Source organism: Semicossyphus pulcher, unplaced genomic scaffold (assembly GCF_022749685.1).
Source record: "Semicossyphus pulcher isolate SPU_LCO1_2020_fin unplaced genomic scaffold, fSemPul1.0.p SCAF_12, whole genome shotgun sequence".
Taxonomy (NCBI): Eukaryota; Metazoa; Chordata; class Actinopteri; order Labriformes; family Labridae; genus Semicossyphus; species Semicossyphus pulcher.
Window position 1 is genome coordinate 15976733 of NW_027211626.1, and position 22168 is coordinate 15998900.

The 22168-nt window shown below is 45.2% G+C and overlaps 1 protein-coding gene across 1 annotated transcript in view; it reads right to left on the minus strand.

Annotated features, from left to right (window-relative positions):
• LOC138588327 (homeobox protein Meis1) overlaps positions 1-22168 on the minus strand; it is a 74093-nt gene that overhangs the window by 18880 nt on the left and 33045 nt on the right. The window contains exons 8-9 of the mRNA XM_069658387.1: positions 19526-19671; positions 2129-2205 (exon numbers count right to left, since the gene is read on the minus strand). Coding sequence (XP_069514488.1) covers positions 2129-2205; positions 19526-19671 — 223 coding nt within the window. The remainder of the gene's footprint in view (positions 1-2128; positions 2206-19525; positions 19672-22168) is intronic.

Below are 22168 nucleotides of genomic sequence, written 5' to 3' on the forward strand. Positions count from 1 at the left end.
TGTGATTGTCTCTCCATCTATCCTCCTCTCCTCTCTCTGTCATCTTTTTTTCTCTCCTCTGTCTCTCTCTTGTCTCTCCTCTTATCCCTCCCTCTCTCTCTCTCTCTCTCTATTTCTTCTTCCTTATCTCTCCGTCACCCCATCTTTTCACTTTATTGTTTCCCTTCTCAATCTCCCTCCCATGCTACAATGTACCGCTCGCTCACTCAAACAACCATGCGTGGAAATATGCCTCTGGACAAGCGTGCGTACACACACACACACACACTTGTATACAACAAAATGTGAGGGGGCAGCGGGATCCCAGCATGCAGGGTTTAACAGCTAATACCCCTTAGATTAACCACCCCCGGTTCCCCTCTCAAACTCACACACACACACACAACATCTTCCACAAACCAAGATTAACCTCCCACGATTTACACAGTGTGTGTTGGTCATGCACAAATACACACACGCACGCGCACACACCTTCAGGGTGTGTTGCTATCCCCCCTACCAATAAAAAACAACAAACAGAATCAGAGCACACAGTCAGCCTAAGTGACCAAGCTACTGTTCATGTGACTGTCTGTCTGACTCTCTCACGCACACACACACACACACACACACACACACAGAAACACACACTGCTTGGCTTTATCTCCGCTGTAAGAATTGATCCCCCATGGATTTTAGAGGGGTCACATGATTTGATAACCTCTACAGGATTCCCTCTGGTCAGAAAGCCTTTTTTCTGCCAGTGTGTGCGTGCATTATTTTTGGCCTGGTATTAAATGAATTCTCCATAGACTGATACACCATCCCCTAATCTAACGTCTGTCTGTCTCTGAGGTCTGTGATTGAACAATGGCGGGGAATAATGTTAACATCATTAGTCTGCTGGTAATGGGGATTTATCATGTCTCATCTCTTTCTCTCCCCCCTCTCCTTATCATCCTCTCTTTCTCTTCATCTATTTTTCACTCCGTCTGGCTCTTTAACTCTCTCCCTCTATCTCTCTTTCTCCTTCTGCTGCCTCTTTGCCTCTCTGCACTTTCATGCCCGCACCTTGCAAACTGACTGATACTTTCAAGGATTATTTTAAGGGCCGTTCACATCAAACACCGCTCTGCCCGGGCCCTGCCTCGGTTAGCCAGACTCCAGCCCCTTTAATTAGACACGGCTAATAACACTAAGCATGTGCTGATAGCCATCTCTCTGATAAGACTAGCCGCACAAGGACACAGGGCCCCTTTCTACCTTTTTTACAGTGCTACCTGAGGTTACAACGGCTAGTTAGCGAGCTTATTTTATGGCACCGGCTGCAGTCACGCCTCTGCCCAATTAGCATGCTAGTTTGCACTTACAGAGCAGTCATCTGTGAAGGCAGGGTAACCATTAGCCTGTGCAGCTTTGAGCTAGGCTACATGCTAACAAGAACAACTTAAAATGCTTTGGCTTTGGCAAATTTTTTGTTTCTTAATTTACTCTTAAAATAACATTTTTAGCACAACGCTGTCGTTACATCTCTAGAAGTAGATAAAGTACACAGCTAGCTACCTCTGAAAAGGGTTAACTTTAAGCTAGCTTTTTAAGATAATTTGGCGCATGAACTTGGAATAAACGTTAAAGTTTTACCAAGACAGAATAAATGTTACATGAGAAGTTCACCGACTGACTTTAACAAATGTTAATCACAGTAAAATGAGCTACAAAAAGCCACAACCACCAAAATAAGTGAGTCAAAGTAAAACCCTATAATTAGTCTCAAAGCTACCACTTTTTTAGTGATCATTCTTGTTTAACGGGCAAAACATCCAATAAAATCATGCCGCTTACATTTTGGATGATTTTATTGGATGTTTTCAGATAGTAGTTTGACTTTTAATTAACATGGATGCTCATCTTTTGGCTGAGTTAGGCTGTTGGTTTGGAAAATCACTCCAGGCCATATCTCTTTAGTTGGATTGATCTAGGTGAGGATGATTCGGTAAGTGGAGTGTGCGTGTTTCTGCGTGTGTGTGTGTGTGTGTGTAGGATGAAATGGGGGTGGAGTGGAGGCATTAATTCCGATCATTAAGAACTTGGATAGCCTCGGGGTGCAAACCCCTGAAATCGACTGCAAGTAAACTCTGGAAAGACTCACCAGTTGTTCACTTGTAGGATGGTGAGGCCTGTGTCTTGTGCCAGCTGTTTCTTCTGTTCTTCTGACGGGTAGGGGTGCTGCAGGAGAGAGAATACAGCATGTATGAGAAAAGGCTGATCACAAATTGTTTAATGATGCTTTTTGTTGTTGAAAGAACGAACTGATGTGCCTTTTCTATAAAGAAGGAGTCGTTGTAGAGCACAGGTTACACACACACACAAAACCATACAGCATAATGAGAGGTAGAAAATGAGACGAGTGCTAATGCTCATTGGTGCGTAGGTGTCAGTATGTTTCCTGTAAGTGTGTGTGAGTGTGCGCGCACGTTATCGCTCCTCTCTCTCCTCCACGATCATTAATGGAATATGAAATCTTGTAATTAATGGCAGCCAAAAAGGCAAGCCAATTAGAAAGTTAAGTGAAGTGGAGAACCAGCTCTGGTAATTAGGCAGCCTCTTACACAAATATATTCGCGTCGACGGCCCCCCCCTTTTCACTCCGCCGCATATGTAATCAGTGAGCGGGGAATATGTAGCGTTAACCCGACGGAATACAGACAAGAGAAGGTAAAATCGCTTGTCTTTATTGCTGCTGTTTGCCTTTATCCTTAGTGCGGTTGCTACAATAACATGACTCTGTAAAGCGTGCCACTTTTTGCAGCACAGCATTGATTGTAGGAAACTTAAACTACAGAACACCTCAAAGGTTTCAGTCTTTTGGGTATGAGCCAAATCACACACTGTTATCTCAAAAACCAAGTTAAACTTTGACGGTTTTATATCTTAAAAATCTAAATATCTGCCAGTTAAAGGACAGAACAGAGCTGTGTTTCTACCTTTCAGAAACTGATTTTCACCCAGAGATAATCAAGCTTTGACAAACAGGCTGTCACTCTTCTGAAACAGTTCAAACAAGATATATGGTAACGACACAAGAGAAATTACTTAACCCTACTTTTCAGAAATTAAACAATCATACATTCGATACATGAGTCGTAACGACAGTCTTCCCCCCCTCCTCGAGAAGCCAGCTGAGAACAGTTAAAGCCGAGCCACCTGTTTAAATACATAGAATGAATAAATTGGATAAATGTGAACTCGGGGAGTGTGTTGATTTATATTAGAGGGGGTGGGGGTGGAGGGGGGGTGGTATCACAGTTTGCACGGAGCCTTGTCCGCTGAGGACAATGTGCTGTTCATGACTGAGACAAGACATGGACTGTGCTGAACACCATGGGCAGGCCGTAAAACAGGAGGAGAGGGGGAGTGGGGGAGAGAAGAGATAGTTCAAGGGACAGCACTAACTGGAAACTCTACGTATGTATTCTGAAATGTTAAATATATATTTAGGAAAGGGGGAAGAGATACATAAATAACTATGAAGGTTAGTAAAAGATCACTGAATGATTCATTCTGTTAAAATGTCGGAGAAAATGCAGAGTTTGCTCGATGTTCTCGATATGATGTCGTATTTCATCAATTAGAATTATTTTAAATGAATGACATCAACACCCCAATCTGTCCGAACCCTGATATTTCTTCACTTATCATCCCATGTTATGTTGACCAACAACAGGCGCCACACATATGACTACTGTACGATATATAGAGTATGTCTAATAAGAATACGCACACTTAATAGACAATCAGACGTGCAAAATCAGTGCGGCGCCAGCGTTTTCATTTTTTCATTACAGTTTTTCCAGCGCATAATGAACAGGATTGTGTTTGATGGCGGGACGAGCCGGCAGAGAGAGAGGAGACAGATTTTTTTCCCAGCACTCCCTTGTCCATGTGATTGGTTGTGGGGAATGGGAACACAAGGAGGCTAATTTCATGCGCTAAGTTATAATTGCATTGTCGCCTCTGGCCAAATTGGTGTCCACTTCTTTTTTTGCACTCCGTTTTTGTGTGTCTGCGCATGTATGTGTGTGCATCAATGCATGTGAACTGTCCATCCATACACTGCGTGTGAACGTTTTCCATACTATACAAAAATCAGATAACTTCACAATCAGCAAATCTGGGGCGCCAATCAGCTGCCTGCCTGTGTGTGAAGTGAGAAAACATTATTCTTTAGGGCCTGTGTCATCTGATGTCTTGACGCACTTCACATATATACGCACACACACACACACACACTCACAGCGGACATATTACTAATCATGTGAACATGTCTTTTAAGTTTTTCGACAAACAGAGCTGATTGAACACGAAAAGATCAATGTGTCCATTCTACGGGCCGCACATTTGTTGAAGCAGGAGTGTCTGCCTCGTGATATCGGGCGCCGCAGCCGCGCCAGGGGCCACATAAAGCACAAGCACACCCTGTATCAGTGCGTCTCCAACTCTGGCTTCCCAGTAAACACACACAGACAGACAGCTATACAGAAAGGGTCACACACAGACAGACGCACACGCAAGCTGAATCCCAGACAGCAGATTTGGAGAAGCATGGTGTGTGCTCTGTGTGCCACAACATATTTACACAAGTACAGAAATAAGAAGCATTCTGAGGTTCCTGCTGTAATAATGGTGACAGAATAAAGTCCCCAAAAGTATAGGTTGCTTATCGGTGAAATTAGCTCCACCTTTATGTGGAACAATATGAAACAGCTGTTTAGACATGAATGAATGGTTGAAAATAATATGATCACATAACACTGGATATCTAGTGCTTCATTTTTCATACTGAATTTTTAAATTAGTTAACATTTTGATGGATTTCGTCTCAGCGTTGGGTTTAAGTTCATGAGTTTTCCCGAACTAAATAACGCACACTTAATGGAGTTACCAGGAAGAGACGGACAGAAAGCCCAAACTGTTTTTGTCCTCTCTTTTTTTCCCAAACCGCCAAATTAGCTCCCCTCCGTCAAAACACTGTGATTTAGTTCCTCGCACAGCAACAAGTCACCCAGTTTTAATATTGTCTGTCAGTGATTCTGCTGTCTTAACGGCTCTTGGCTGTGGTTCAGCGGCTCTGAGAGAGAGCGAGAGAGATAGAAAGGTCTTTAGTGAGAAAAGCAATAACATGTTCTTTAAAAGAGCAGATGGAAAGTTTCTCTGCGCATCCTTCCCTCCCTTTCCCTCTTCCCTCCGCCTATCTTAATGATATGTCTTCTCCAAATATACAACTCCTTTCATGAGAATTTCCACCCTGCTCGCTCCCCGCTCTCTGCTGGGCTCTGAGCATGTGTGTGCCAGGAGGGGCGTGTGTGTTCTCTTCTCCCCTCTGTACGTCTTATCAATCCGTGTGTGTGTGTGTATGCGTGGGCGCGTTACTGTGTGTCTGTTGCGTTGTGTGTTCGTATTAGCAAGCTGTGGATAAAAGAGTGTGTTCATGTGTGTGTGTTCAGCTACAAATAAATTCCACTGTGCGTGGTCATAGGTGTGTGTGTGTGTGTCTGCGTGCAGATGTGTGTGTGTGTGTGGGTGAGTAACAGAGCATCAGTAACATCCCCTCCCTGTCTGACCGTCTTCCTCTCTGACCCCCTCAGACAAGAACAAGAGGGGGATAGATAGACGGAGTGAGGAAGGGAAGAGAGGAAGAGGGAAGAAGGAGGCAGGGGAGGAGACATGGAAATGGATATCTGGAGCCCCAGGGGTTTAACGGAGAGATAAGAGCAGAAATATTCTGCAAGACCCCCATTTACTCCCCTTGTCCCATGCTTAACCCGGGACAGAACTATTCCAGGCAGTCCGGCAACAAATATCAACCATAACAGCAACCACTGCTGCAAAAATAGCAATCAGAAATCAGACTACGGTTACACATTTAAAGATGTCTTAAAGTAGCTGTATCACATTATGAGAGATATAAAAGAAATAATGAAGACTCTTACTTTAACGTTCTTCTTAAGTTATCATTATGACTCTCATTTCCTGCACAGCATTTTCATTCATGTTCCAAAAACCTGGAGCTACTGCGGCTTACAGTTCGGGAGAGGTTATTACCTCGTACCAATGAAGACAAATGTAACCGTGGTGACCGACCTTTGACCTTTACAGGACAACCTGTCCCAACAAAATTTGAATCTCATCTCTGAGAGCAATAGCTTCTACAGGAAGGAAAAAACGACCAACTTCCTCAAGGTCACGTCTCCATAATTCCTCATTTTGCAACTTGTAATCTGAATAAAGCCTCGCCTCACCTTGAAGGAAATAGGAACAAGGGTCTAAAGTCGCTGTTTGGCGGGGGTGCTCCGCTTCACCGTGAGGGAAAGGCTATTTCAGAAATGTCTTTTATCTCGCTGCTGTTCTCTAAATCTCGCCTCCTCAGCAAAACCAGCTCCCTCTCTCTCACTCTTACTTTCTCTGCTCCAAATACTTTGACTTTGTACTTCGTTAATTTGGCTTCGGCAAATTACAGAAACAACAAAACAACACTATAAATATGATAGTAAAACTAATGGCATACTTGTTACATAGGTAGTAAATGTCAAATAACTCGCTTCTGAACGTGTGTGATTCCTTCCTCGTTAACAGATCCACTGCAGCCTGCGTTCCTCTCACTCCTCCTTTAGCCATTAGCGCGGCGGTGTTATCATTGCATATATTTCTATTTAAAGCCGTGCTTCCCAAGCTTCTGTGCATCCCATTAAAAAGACTTGACACGCCACATTAGCTTTATAAAAACTGTAACCATGAAACGTGATGGAGGGAGGAATGAGGGAGAGGAAAATCATATGTTGTCACAGTCATGTGATGCGCCTCAAAAAGAGGCCATGACACTGCACAATCTGTGGATAACACACATGGGTCAATGGTATTTTGAGCTAGCGCACTTCACCAGCAGATGGTTGGGGTTTGCCACAAGGCACAGGGAGGCCATAAACAGCAGTGAATCACAGTAAACAACTTGTTAACGGGGAACTATTTACTGTACTTCATACTTTTTCAGCTCACTTATAAGAAGTTTTGATGCAGTAAACCCAACAACCTGCCACAGTGAGCAGGTTACAGCAACATTATGCATGGTTAGTGAGTAGCATGTACCGAGTGAGGTAAAAGTGAAAAGCCTTGACTTTGCCAGGACTGTTCCCCTCGCTGTTCCCAGGTCAAATCACCGTGGAAACCGAGCTGCCCATCAGGAATGCCTGACGGCTAATCCGGGGGCCTTTTTGGCTAGAAGGGCATCAGAGTATCATACCAAACTATCTCTCACACACACACACACACACTCAGGAACACGCCGCTTACTGGAAGTGTAGCCTTGCTGCTGCCAGACATGTATGAGATTACCTTAAATATTTGGGGAGGCGAGCACATTGTTATGCTAACAACAAATGGCCAGAACCCTGAGCACAAGCAGGCCTTAAAACAAGCGTTCCAAACTGTAAGCCTGCTGTATCTCATAAAGCTTCAAATTTTAAAAAATGTCTCGCTCATTCGGTGGAAGTTTCATCCTCTGTGTGTGTGCTCATGCTGTGCTGCGAACGCTACGCCATTTCAAATTCCTTTCTGTGTAGGTGGCATCCACCGACATCCCTTTGACTTCATTAGGGAGCAGGGACCCAGCAACAAAGCTGGCTCGGGGAGAAAGGGGGGATTAAAGGCAAAAAGAAAAGAGAGTGAGAGGGAACAAAACAACAACAGAAAAAAAACAAAGCACCGCTAACCTAATTTCCTCTGATTTGGGCTGCTCCGATGCAAAATAACAAAACAGAGCAAAAACAGATCTTTAGAGAGCTTCAACATGAGCCATCTACAGGATGAGAGTTTCAGAGTGCCCTCCGTAAAGCCTGCCCCCGTCAGCGCAGAAACAGCCTCTTTCATGGCGTTGGACCACGGTAAACCAACTCATAGCTGGTATCATGAATTATTCACGAGCGTTTTGGAAACCTCGATATATGCACCAGAAATGGCAAAGAAACCCCCTTTCAAACTGTTTTTGTCATCAAATCTCTCCATCTCTTCTGGAGATAAGGAACGTGGAGGAAAAAAACAGATGTTCTCGGGCTTTTCATTCATTAATGAGCGTTTTCCCCCTCAAAAAAACAGCTTTTGTTGGTTTAGGGAACTCTCTCAGCGCTCTTGCCTATGGGAATGAGATAAGTCTAGTTAGCTAGCGAGGAAAAAGGGTGAAAAGTATGTCATTAAAGCGCTACTACAAAGTGGATTAGACAATGTACAGCGTTAGCAACTTCTCCACTATGATAATTGATGATTAGCATCATTCATGCTTTTTTTTTTTTAACTCTAAGGGCACAAAACAACACGCTGGAGCTGTTCCTGCAGGGTGTGAACTATGATCCGTGTGCTTTACACTTGGGTGGGTCTCTAGCTTTCAGTATGTGTATACTGAAGCTTACAGCATGTATGCACATGACCAAGTCTTAACACAGGGCTGTATTGTTTTGTTTAGCATTGAATGTAAAGGGTCTGTTGATACTGCAGGAGAGCATCTTATATTGCAGGCTGTGCGTGTGGAGTCAGTGCTCTCTGCTTGCTCTCAGTAAGAGCGAGGGCGTGCTTCATTAGTCCTCCCCATTCCAGCTCAGGGGAGGCTAAATTTATTAAGGGGGCCGGATGTTGCACAACACCTGCTGCTGTGCTTCCCTCTGTGCAATAAAGGGAAGGGGGTGCAGCATGCTAGCTAGTGCTAGCGGTAAACGCTGCTCGTTGGACTGAGGCTGATGAGCTGGGGCTAATTCAGGGGGTGATTATGTAGTTTGCTGGACCACTAAACCTCTTTAAGCCCGTAATTACTGCCTATTTGAGCGAGGGGAGGCACTCCAAAGCAATCGGTACTCGCACCAAGCGGCGCTGTGAACGGCAGCCACAGCTGGAGGTGGGCCGCCTCAGGGCTGCCTGGGATGGAGGGGTGTGTAAATGGGGGAGTAGGAGGGATCCACACAGCGTCAGGTACCAAAGAAAGCTGAGAGAAAAACAGCAGGACACCCCTCAGAGCGCCAGCACGCTAGCTCCGAGCTACGGCGCTCGGAGCTAGCGTTCTAGCAGTGATCTCCAAGTTTCAAAACAAATGTTCTCTTGTTACACAGCTACAATACACGCAGCTCGTTACGCAGGGCTGCAGAGAGACAGGGTGCTGCTACGGGAGAGTTCAGAGCAACAGAACAGAAACAATTAAACAAACGATCAGACTTCCTAACCAAATAAGTCTTCTGATTAAAGAAAGTAAGCGAGGAGGAGGAGGAGGAGGGGTTTGGATTGTGTGTCATTGTGATGAGAAACTGAAGGTCTTTTTTTAGACTCCCTGTCTGTGAGATACAAGAGGGAATCAGATTCTCAGATTGCACCCGGACCGTGGGGGAATTCATTTCATTTCACCTGACTTTCAAGGAAATTTGACTTTACGTAATGCCACTGAAATCTGATCTCTCTGAGGAAGCAATTTGGGGACCACAGAACATTCTAATAACCCTGGCGATATTATTATGTTATTATCATAATTACCCTTTTGCCCCCGACGTTTTAATTAGAAACTCACCGTTGGCCCCCAGGGGGGTGAAAAGAACCTGGGATGGGGGAACGTTGAAACTAGGTGAGGGTATTTCACAATTGCTCCCTTATGCTCTCTGGAGCGGCAAGTTTAAGAGGGAAGGAGGACGCAGCCGGCGCTTTTGAAAGAGGAAGCTTTCTCACTCTACCTCCTCTGTCTTCCTCTGACATCTCTGTCATTCAAAGTACACCCCTCCCTCCTTCCTCCCGTTCCTTTATCTCCCTATCTTCCTCACCCGTCTCCGCCCCCTCCATCCCTCTGTTCTATATTTAGCATTTTGCTTAACTATCTCATGCTGCCTCCTTTTCCCCCCTTCTTTTCTTCCACCTCCGCTTAACTCCTCTCTTTACCGCTACCTCTCATCTTCGATTTTAATATCCTCCTCAGCCAAATGCATCCCTCCGTTTCCCTCTCCCGCTTTCTCTCTCCCTCCCTCTCTCTTCGGCAGCGGAGGGCCTTCTCCATCAGTGCACCGCTTTTTACAAATCAATGACTTAATCTGTCGTAACAAACAAGTGAGCAGCACCCTCAGCCCTGTTCACTTCCCCCCCGCCATTCCTAACACTACAACAACACGCCTCGGAGAGAGAAATGAGGAAAGATGACAATTATGCGATGTGACATACATATTATAGAGACAAATTAAGACAAAAGACGACATGAGGATAGTAGGAAGACTAAAATATGTTTGATGTAAAAGAGAAAATAATAAGCGGGAAAAATGGACGAGCGTGTGCGTTGGTTTTCCCACCACATCTCCTCTAGAAGCCCTCAGCTCCTTCCGACTCCTCCACCATGACTTATTGCCTGTCTGCACTCACCACCTGGTTCACTAGCTAGGATTTCTCTCACTCCACTGGATACAAACACACGCATCCTGACACACAAATATACACACCAAGGACAAACACACACGTGGCACAGGTGCACCTAAGGTCAGCCGACCAAGTGTAAACGCACCACCAGCCTACGAGCATCCCTTCCATGCCACCTGCCTTCGGTGCATCGCGGTGTTTTACACCGAAAACTTCAATCACAACATTATGAGACAAGTAGGTGTAAAATGATGAGTTATGGGTTGATATCTCATCTATAAATCATAGCGCTCTCCCCAATGCCTTTGAAACAGAGCACCGATATTGCTATGATATCATGGTTCAAGGCCATTAAAGTGTAACGCACACAAGAGCGCATTATAGGAAGAAATGAGAGAGAGGGAGTCATGGCAGAAGACGAGGAGAGGGAGAGAGGAGTCAGGGAGGCAGAAGGCATGCATAAAAGATAGGAAACCCTTATGGTTTGTCAGAAAGAAGTGTTTTGTCTGAGAGAGAGGGAGACCGAGAGCGAGTGAGTGGGGGGGGAAAGAGAGAGAGAGAGAGCGTTCACGCATGGGAGAGAAGACAAGTGGGAGGAACTGAATTGATAAATTAGTTCAGCCAACGCGCAAACTGATTACCACGACGGCAAAGCCACAGGATCCATCGAGCACACGCGTGGAATGAGACACAAAGACGCGCACACACACATACACAGCACTTACAAAAGAAACAAGAGGCTGACACATACAAATAATAGCACAACTGCATATTCAATCACACACACACATATATATACCGAATGTATCTAGGGCAGGCTGCTGCAGTTGCTGTAAGTAAAAGGTATTGAGCTGCTGACTCCAGCCAGAAAAGATCCCACAATCCTCTGGATCACCAAACACAGCCTAATGGATAATGGCTAACAGCTAGCGCTAATGTGATTTCACACATAGCAGATTTAATATATCACCGGCTGAACAAAGTCATGCTACACACAGAATCTATGCTAAACTCTCTTTCTTGAGAGGCTGGTCAACATTTAACAGCCAAACATTCATTTCAGGAGTTTTAACTTTAAACAGTGGTAACATTTGTTGTGACAATCAGAGGCTACGCTGCTAGCATAGCTAATCAAGCTAACCACAGACTTGTGACCATATTTTTCCCTGGCTCTTCCACACGTCAGCTTGCCACTCACTCTCCAATAAATACCACAGTGATGGTGGGGAACTCCACACCCCACCCAGGCACTGACGTCACTGCTAACAGCTTGTGTGTGTGTGTGTGTGTGTGTGTGTGTGTGTGTGCGTTAGCATTTGAGTGTGTTTGAGCGATGAGAGTGGGCCTCTTCTTTGGATTTGCAAATCATCGTAAACTGATTAGTGGGTACCAAACCAAGAATGATTTCACACATCCGAGTTATTGGGCCTTTGTCCGCTCTCAAGGCACACACATTTCACGTGCGCACACACATTTCACGCGCGCACACACACACACTTATGACATACAGCTGATAATGAAAAATGGAACGAGTGTGAAACACAGCTTCAGCGTGAGGCCATCAATCACTCAGACGTACAACAATGAAACCACACACTGAACTGTTTCATAGTTTCCCAACTATGAAATTATATGAGCGTTGGGGGAGGGGAGAATAAAAGAAGAAGGATGGGAAAGCAAGAAGATGAGGAATATGGTAATGATGGTGACAAGTTAATTGAGAAATTAGGAGTGGGATTGAATCATCTATCACCATCATGATAATCATTTAAACATGGTTCACTGTAAAATACCTGAGGTAGAAATGTTCTCACTCGGCTGGTAACTTATAAAAACAATTTATCATGAAAGGAGAAACTAAAAAGAAGTGTGTGTGTGTTCCTGTGTCGTGTGTGTGTATTTGGGAGCCATGTCAGATCTCTTGCGACTCTCTTGGTGATCCCCTCCAGCGCCGCTGACCGACCTTGAGGGTCTGTAAAGTTCTCACGTTCTCAAGGAAACACATCAGCCCGCCCCCTTGACTAAGGCCAGATCAACACACCCACACATTTGCTTCTGGTCCAGATCTACGGCAGACATTTTGGAAAAGTTCAAAGGTGGCATGAATTAAAAGTTAACTGCCCTTGAGGGCTTTTAAACCGAGCACTAAAACGATACAAGAGGCAGAAAGGAGAGCGGCAGAGAAGATTTGAAATAAAGGGTTGAAAGAAACAAAAATACTTGACCTACCCTACATTTTTCAATTTCACAAAGCCAACCTTAAGGTGTCTAGGTGGATTGTTTTCTTAACTATGAAATATTCATACCACCTCAGGGGAAATTCTTCGTCTGTTGTTGTTGTTTATACTTTAACTTTTATTTGACTTTTCAGTAATGGACTCTGAATTGTCCTAATGTGATAAAACCCAACCATGTTACAGAAATTATGTCCATAAAGCATGTGACCAAGATTCAACTAACATGACCCTTGTTCAGAGTCAGTGATGGGCGCTCACCCCATCGATCGACACCTAAACCCAACTCAAAAAGCCAAACGTATGAGATGCATTAAGGTGGCCTGGCAGGTCTACCTGTGTTCCAAGGTAGGGGAACCACTGGGGTACTGGTTTTTATGGATGAAACAAAATCTAAAAAGACTTTAAGTTGGTTTGTTTTTCCAAACAGCAATAGCCAATGAAGAATAAAGCATCAACCAATAAAACGTCAATATCGCCCCAGTTTCTGCCGAACAATATATAAACGTATATTCCAAACTGGCAACATCTGCCATGTATCTGTCTTCCTATCCATCCACTGTAACCCTTTATCCATTTCTCCATCCATCCATCATTCAGTCCATCAATCATGAAACAGATGGCCTTTCAGGGGTCTGTGTCAGGACCGATGGCTTCCCCCTGCCCCGGCCATACCGTGACGTGACCCTCCCCTCCTTCCACCAACACCCCCAGAACAACACACACACACATTCACACGTACAGACACACCTCCTGCCCCCTACGCCTCCACCACATGGACCAGTCTCACTATCTACCATCCACTCCCATGGACCGCTATCTACCCGCCCTGGAAAAGACGGGTCATCTGCCTATCAGCTTTTAATACACACACTTAAAAAGAAAAAAACACCTACGCGGTCATGTGACGGTTGCAAAAAGTGTGTGAGTTGCGAGTGAGTGTATCTGTGAGGGTCAATCCACAAAGAGAAGCCCCCAAAGAGAGCTGTCTGCCTTTGGTCCCTGGGGCCTGTCAAGAGGGATAATTGATGATGTTTTCATTACAAGGTGTGGGGTAATGTGGGGGTTGGGGCACAGTATGAGTGTGTGTGCATATGTGTGTGTATTGTGGGGGTAGGCAGGTTGACTCAGCTGCCTCCTCTTTGACACCAAGCGATCCTGTGATTGGTACGGACGAGTCTTCGCGTCTAAATGCCCCTCGTACAAAAGCATTCACACACACACACACACACACACACACACAAGCCAAAGCCAAATCCACTCCCAGAGATAAACTCCTTAAAGCAAATAAAAATGCTGAAAATAAGAATAGCTTGTTCTCTTGTTTTCCTGTCTCATCACAGTGTCACGCCAGGCCTTTGGCAGATCTGTCCGCCTGTCTGTCGTCTCTTAGGACCTCTTTGAAATCCTTAATGCAGTGGCGCCTAAGATTCTGACTGCCGCTTAGATTGAATTAAGACCTAATCGGAGACACCAGGCCACATAGGCCACTACATTGCTTTATAGTATCAGGATGGACATCGTGTCTTTGTTGTCATTTATGGATAGATGAATGAAAACACATTAAAAAAAAAGTCTGCAGAAGTTTCCCTATTAAACTCACGTCCTGATGTCTCTTTAAAGTTATTAACAAGGCGTCTGGAGGCTTGCTCGGCCTATTGGAATCAGTTCTCATGAGAACTTGTATTTGTGCAGAGGACGACCAAGACACAATTGTTACAACAATCACAAGACAACAAGAATACATTTAACGTCTAACATTAAAGTTTGATTTCGTGAAGTTGGACGATGTGATTGCTTGAAGTCTAAATCAACCATACGCTGTACGCATACTATTAGATAGTAGAAAAGGCCCAAAAGGAAACTTCTGCCTCTGGGAAAGTTGCACCAGTAGGACAACACCCTCGCAGGCCTGGCTTGCCTTGGCAGGTCAGGGTTGCAGGGGGTGACCAGGGTGCTGACATGTCTAGGCTCCAGCAATAAACAGCACAAGACTAATGGCATCTGAGGCAATGCCGAACTCTGACCTCAAAAGTTTTTTTTCCCCTCCCTTCTGTTGTTTGGATGAGGCGTTACATATCTGGTTTGTGCTCTCTTGGCTGAGAAGATTAGGAACTAATAAGTCAGTTTAGACCAGGATGCGGCTGACTATAAACTCTCTATTAGGAACAGATAAAACACAATGCCGTTCCAATTTTCAGATAGAAGGAAGAATGTCTTGCTTTTAATGATAAGCGCACTTATCCATCCATCACCTCCTTTCACCCCCTCCCACCCTGCACACCCAGCCTGGATTCCTCCACCACCCAGGGCCAACAACAGCGCGGCTCCTGGCCTCCTCTGCCAGCGCAGAAATGAATTATATTGCTTTTCACACCTGTTTCTGTTCAAAACCCTGCTGCACGCTGCTGTGCTGAAGAAAAGAAAAAAAAGAAAAAACATTTCCAAGGGGGGTAACTGCGCTCCCCCAGCTCGGCTACATCTGCGTACACGAGCGGTTAAATTAGCCTCTAATTGTATTAACGGGGGATTATGCCTTCCAGTTGGATTTTTTATACTCTCCCTCTCTCTCTGTGCATTTTACACGTTTTAAGGGGAGAAGGGAGGCGGGGGAAGAAAAAAGCAGCTCATTGAGGGTTTGCGGGTTGGCTTCTTTTATGAGCTGCGATCACGGCTGCCCCTCGTTACACTGAGTCTGTGTACAAATAGGAGGGGAGGAGAGCCAGAATGAGAGAGTGTTAGTGATAATGTGTATGAGAGTGTGTGTGTCCCAGTCTGCCAGGCTAATATACCCATGCTAACACTCTGAATGCCAACCCCCCCCCCCGCTCTTTATTTCTACACACACACACCTACTACAGTTCAGCAAGGCAACAATCTAAACGGGGATACGGGCGGTGTGTGTAGCTGGGAGGTGGGGGTGAATTCCATCTAATTACTCTATCACATAATTTCACAAATTGCCTTTTCATAGGGGAGTGGAGAGCAGAGCACAGGGCGCGTCGGGGATTTGAGGCCTGAGCTTTCATTTACTACTCATTTCTTGTTAAATTAAACAAGAAAATACCATTTGTGAGGCGGGAGGGGCTCAGGGGTGGGAGGTAAGTGGATTCCAAGTGCACAATAGAGGGGATGAAGGAAACAGAGATTGGGTATTAGCTGTGTCTTTATCTCAGGGTTTGTCTCTTTGGTCGTCACACAAAGCAGCGGGGTGGCTCAGCTAGTTACGCAATCACTTTAGAATTGATTCAACATCATAAATTATACTGTTGAACATGTTTTTTTTTTGCTATTTCCAGAAAAATGTGAACATGTTACAACAATAATGATACATTTAATTACTTCCTCATTGATGAAAAATTGATATTAAGTTGAGGATTTGCTGCCTATTTGCTCTCCTCTCCTCAAATGCCACGTTTAGTGAAACAACGATGTTTAATTCAGAATGTCAGTGAAACAGCAAACATCAAAGTGTGATGAGGACAGCAGTGGAAAAGCCCTCCCCTCCCCTCCCCTTTATTTTGGTTCCCCACCAACTTTACAGCTGCATGTCAAGCTGGCAGCGAGCTGCGTAGGTCGGCCGTTGGTGACAGGCGGTAAAAGCTAATGTTTTGTAGTCGCTCCAAGCCGGGGCAGCCAAATTCTTCCGATGAACTTGTCCCACGAGCGCTGAGGACAACATATGAGCTCATTGGGCGTGTTGGAGAGAAGTCAGCGAGCTGTGACTGGCGTCATCGTCACAAATTCAGTACCACTGCTCTATCTGTCACTCTATGCATCGTGACACCCAAATCCTTTTCCCCCCGTTAAGACCTTGATTATGATCCCTGGGAATACCAGTTTTTCTACTGCTGGTGTCCATTCGAACAAGAACAATGGCACTTTCTGCTTTAAAATATTTCCCTTTCTTCTATAACAAGAAGATGGAAGTTAGCAGCCTTGAACATCTTCAAAACAACTCTAAAAAAACAGCTATATGCATGTATGCCACCTACTATCTTCCCTGCCGGTGTGCTCCTGGTGCAGCCTGAGTTTGCCACCCACCTTCCCCTTCTGCTCCGGCACAATAGGAACTCCCTTGAGGGACCAAGTGTGAGGGCGAAGAACAGGAAATACACCAAGGTGGGGATAAACTTCTACCCTATTCTGCTGCACTGTTCTGTCCTATTGTCTCGCTGCTGTCAAATTCCTGCATGTTTATCACCTTTCGTCAGGTTTTTGTAGCTCCAAAACATTCTGCCGTGAATATGTGTGTGTGTAGGCATGCGTTTGTGTGTGCCTAATTGGTATTGTGTCTATCTCCAAGAGGCCAGACTCATATCCTCCGTCACTCTGTGAAACAAAGGCAGGCCAGCTGATGACGCTGCGGCTGTTCCTGCATCAGCTGTCCGTGTTTATGAGAGACGTACCGCCAGTGTAAGAGATACTGTAAATGTTTCTCCATTAGAGGCGCTACGTGTAGCATTTATAAACACGGACATATGCTGATTGAATTAATGGAGACACTGAAGAATGATCAGCGTAAACAAATGAGACCACCACGAGCATTCATCTGAACGCGGTGGTATTGTTAATGCTCGTGATTCTTAGAATTAAGACCACATTTCCTATAAACAGAGGAGAGGATGTTCGTCTTCTCTCCGGCTGGGTTTCATTTCTGTTTGGCTGTACTGAAGAGGATAAACATATTGGAAGTGATTTCTTCCATCGACCTTTCGGTGTGCTCACAGCTCTGAAGGCTGCAGCTCTGTTTGCACTGCAGCTTCTTCCTGTTTAGTGCCACAGTGTACCCGATGTGCCATTGTGTGCATGTTTTAGTCCCATTTCTCTTTTGCCTGGGCACAAGAAAAGGTTCCTCCTTACCCCCCCTTCTTCACCTCCTCCCCATCTCCTCCTCTTCTTCTCCCTCGCTCCCTTAACACTCACTTGTATCCTTCCCACTGTTTGAGATCTAACAGAGCAGAAGCCTCCCATAAGCCCGACTTGCGGTGTAATATGACACAGTAGGTGTGTTGCTGTGTGTGTGTGTGTGTTTGTTTCACTCGGCAAGTGTGTGCCGAGCTGTATTTCCACAGACAGGATGTGTGTGTGTTTCAAACACCTTTCCTCTGTAGCCCCGAAGGTTTCAGGAGGTATATGGGTTGAGGTCAGGGAGTTGGAGGAGAGGTTAGTGTATATGTGTGATGATGGTGTGTGTGTGTGTGCGCGAGTTGATGGAGAGCTTGGTGGTTTGTGAAGGAGGCGGTGAGGGTCAGATGGAAAGGGTAGAGCACAAAATGAAACAAAAAGTATAAGAAGCCTTGCGAGGTGTGTGTGTGTGTTTTGTACACAGACAGACTAGGCTGTTTTAATGCCACACTGCAGCAATGAATAAAGGCCTGATTTCCCATTAACAAAGCACACCATTAAAAGCAAAGACAGGCTACAAATAAATCATTAAACAAAAAGTGGAGCTTATGCAGAATCCATAATCCCACAGCAAAATTACTTTCCCCATCGTCCATCCCCGTTGGTTTGCGCAATTCAACACCCACTCAGCCGAACTGTATCGAGTTCTCGACAAACTCCTGACACAGGCAGAAAGTGTGCGAGGCAAACGCCGGCTGGAGTCAGTTTTGAAACATATTCGCTTTGCATTGAACTAGATTTAAGTTGGAATTTGACTACACAATCTTTTAAAAGTTGCTTAACATGTGAGCGTCATCAACGATGCTGTTTAACTTATGCAAGTTGTCTGTGTTTCTCACAGTCTCTATTCATACTTGCACTTGTTTGTTGTTTGTAGACTTAAAGCTCCTGTGAGGAGTTTTTCACTGGTTATGAAACAGACTGAAATTAATTCTGATGACTCTATATGAGCTACAAAAGCAAACCAGACCATCAGCGACAAGATTATATAGTTATTTTTAATGGTTGAAACCGCTGGCGGGGGGTAGGTGTCACGTGAAGCGATGAACCGGACGCTGCCTTTGTTTACATTTTCCAGGGCAAAGATTTAAAGTGGGAGATACATGTGATGTTAAAATTAAAGGCTTAGACTTTGGACATCAAACTTGTTCAATATGATATTCAGATGCATTATTTTAATCACTGAAAAAAAGCATAGCAGTGAGCGGTGATTTCGAGGACTGAATTGAGACTTGATTTGACAGGTGTTAGTATCATCCTCAACTAACTCAACTTTCTAAGCTTTCTTTTATCCTTTGGTGAGATGGTTTAAGATTTGTTGGCATAATGTTGGCTTGAAATGGTAGATACTGTTGAATAAGGCAGCATTCTATGTACTGTTTGCTCGTTGGTATATAGGCTACCAGTGTGTAAATACAATTTTTCCCACACTACTTCCCCCCTGAAACCATGTGTGATGCTGTCAGCTGGCGCTAGCGGCATTGGTATTCCTCGCTATAATTGAGTAAAAATAAAGCCAAACCACAGGCCTTTGCAGCATCCCCGGCATCTGTTAAATAATGACAGATTTGTTCTTAATAAGGTTCATCTATGTATCTGCAGTTATGGCCGGGGGGCGTCTCTCCTTGGCTTCAACCTTATTCTGTTTCAGCAGATGAGGAGCGAGAGCCGAGATCGCCGGCAGATTACACAGGCCTGTGTCTTTGAAGTGTTCACCGTACGAACCGAGATACGTTGTGGAGGAAAGGGGGTTCTCGTGGTGTGTGTGTCAGCGTCTCTGTGTGCAGGTCTGTGTTCCTTTGTGTGTAAGTGTTTTTGTGTCAAATAAGACAAAAGCAGAGCTAGAAAGATAGAAATTGCGTGTGTGTGTTTGTGCGTGTGTGTAAAAAAAGGCCTGTGGCTGTGAAGAGAAGTTCAGTGTGCACACGTGATATGAAACTGAGAGCGTCTGAGAACTAATGCTGCTTCATTCAACTCACTGTTAGGTGCTGGAAGAGCCATGCTCTCATGATATTGGTGGCCACCTTAGGGAAGATCCCTCTCTTCTTGTTGCGTTTCTTTTCTTTATCCGGGTCATCGTCGTCCCCCGTGCTCGGCGAGGCTACGCTGTTGTCCAGGCCATCACCTGTCACATGACAAGAAACAGGAAGAGACAGCGGAGATCAGACACACAGTTTGTTTACTTCCAGCATTCGCTGCGCCTCTGCGTTCAAAGGGAATAAATACGATTTCGAAGGAATTCTGGAGGGCTTTGTATGCACAGATGGAGGGGTATAGAGGCACAACAATGGCAAGCGGAGAATGGCTGGAAAACAGCACCTCATAAATGCATTCATTTTTAATACATTTATAAATAACCCTGCCTTTCATTTTTCCCCCCCGTCACTTGAAAACACAGCGAGCGCTCGCATCTTTCCGCGAGAAAGAGAGGGAGAAGGGGAGCACAAAGGACTTGTAAGGTCGCATTTCCCCACTCTCCCATCCAAGCCTGCGCAGAATTGAAAATGACAGAGAGATTTAGTCTTTATTATCCTGAGGGGAAAATAGTTATTGAAGCGTCGCCCCGGCGCATTCTGCCATTTTACCTGAGGTGGAAAGAGTAACACGGCACTACAAAAGGGGAGGTTGCGAGGAGGGGGAAGGCGGAAAATAAAAGGAAAATAGGTGGAAAAAAGGAAGTGAGAGGCACAAACAGCGCTAACAAAGCTAGCTGCTTTTCATAACAATGGCGTCATGGCTGCTTACAGCAACCTGTAGGGCTTCGATAAGGCTCCATTAAGGACAGTTAACCTCACCTAAGGGGAGACAGCTTAGAGTATTTGAACACTGGGAGGAAAAGTGAAAGGAAGGCACTCTGTGGGCCTTTTCTCTGCATTCAGACTCAACAACATGAACCCACACACACACACACACATTCAAACTACCCAATTACTGTACGCATTCTATACAGCTCCAGTGCACAGAAAGAGGCTCTTCCCATCTGTGGCTGTGAAAAGCCTAATTGTTATTATCATTATTCAAAAATGCGAGCCCCCCTCAATGAAGACGATAATCATAAAAGAAACATGAGGCGAGGTAAACAAGTGGCGCCCTCACTGCTGGAAATCTCGGCGGCTGATAACTGACTTTTGTCCCGTACCGCCTCTCTCGACTGGAAGTGAGGGGAAGGAAAGAAGAAAAATAAGGAACGCTGAAGCAGTGCACAGAATTGGATCCAGTTATTTATTGATTACACACAAAGCACTTCTAAAGCTTCTAGGTCTATTCGCTGTGGCGGGAGTAGATAACTGCATTCGAGCGGGCCCGTACTCCGCTAACTTGCAGAGGGCGACACCCAGCACCTAGCTAAACCCTAAGCCCCCGATTCATCGATAATTAATGGGGATGTTGGCGCTAATCCGGTTGGAGATGACTTTTTTCCAGCCTGCCACATCAATGGAATAATCAAGGGCCTAAAACCCAGGCCTTTGCTCCCCATTACCTCAGGCAAAAGAATTCCTGAAAGCATGCCTGGAGGGCACCTGAATTATATACACCATTAGGAGAGAGAGGCTCTCTACGATCCATACGAAACAACACTCTTGGCTAGCTCTCACTCTCTCTCTCGCTCGCTCTCTCGCTCGCTCCGACTGTTCTGGCAGAAGGAGATACATATGCACACATATTGAAGGCTTTCTAATGAAGCTCGCGTGGAAGTGGAGGTGACGCTGCGGCGGGTGGGGGAGGGATAAAACAAGAGCTGGCTTTTCACGGAGGGGTGCGAGACTGATGCGAACGCCACCCTCTGCACATTAATAATGCACAAATGCATGTAAAGCAGGTGGCACGGTTTGGCTACTGTAAGGCAAGCAAAGGGTCAAAATTTGGACAAGTGCCTTTGAGCAACTTCAAGAACATTTTCAGTCATCTGCGTTCACATCCTGCATCTGTTGGATGGATCTGTAAAACCAGCAAATCCTTAAATCTGAGAGCAGAAACGAGTCAATCATTGACATTTTTTCTTGGCAAACAATAAAGAAACCTTAATTGATTATTTATTTTCCAACTTTCTAATCCATTCATTGATAAATTGACAAACCGTTTCAGCTCAACCCTCCCTCACACTCAAACAATCCAGCCACTCCTGCACCTCTCTCCGTCTAAAAACATCCTCACATTGCAGGCTTCAGTTACATCATTAGCCCGGGACAAACGCAGCGCCGGCTTAACAAGTCCGTTTTTTCCTGCCTACTGTTTCAGGGCTAAAATCCACCCGCCCCTCCGTCTCTTTCTCTCTCTCCCTCTCTACGTCTGCTGGAGGAGAAGGGGTGAGCCGAGTCGAGGCCCTGTAATCTAAGACCAGATTTTCATTGGAAGCAAATGCTTTCAATCCGTTGTAAAGACCGGCTCATGTTCAGCAAAGCCTACAATAACAAACCTAGGGGCTCGTCCCATGCGAGTTGGGAAAACAGAAGCGAGCGGGCCGGAGTACCCGCTCGGATCATGAGCGAGCGAGTTAGCGAGAGAGGGAGTGAGCATGCATGCAAGTGAGCTAGCAAGGGAGAGAGTGGGCGAGCAGGAAGCTTTAGGAAGAGGTGAGGAATCGTGAGAAGCATGGAGAGAAGGGGAAACAAGAGAAAGAG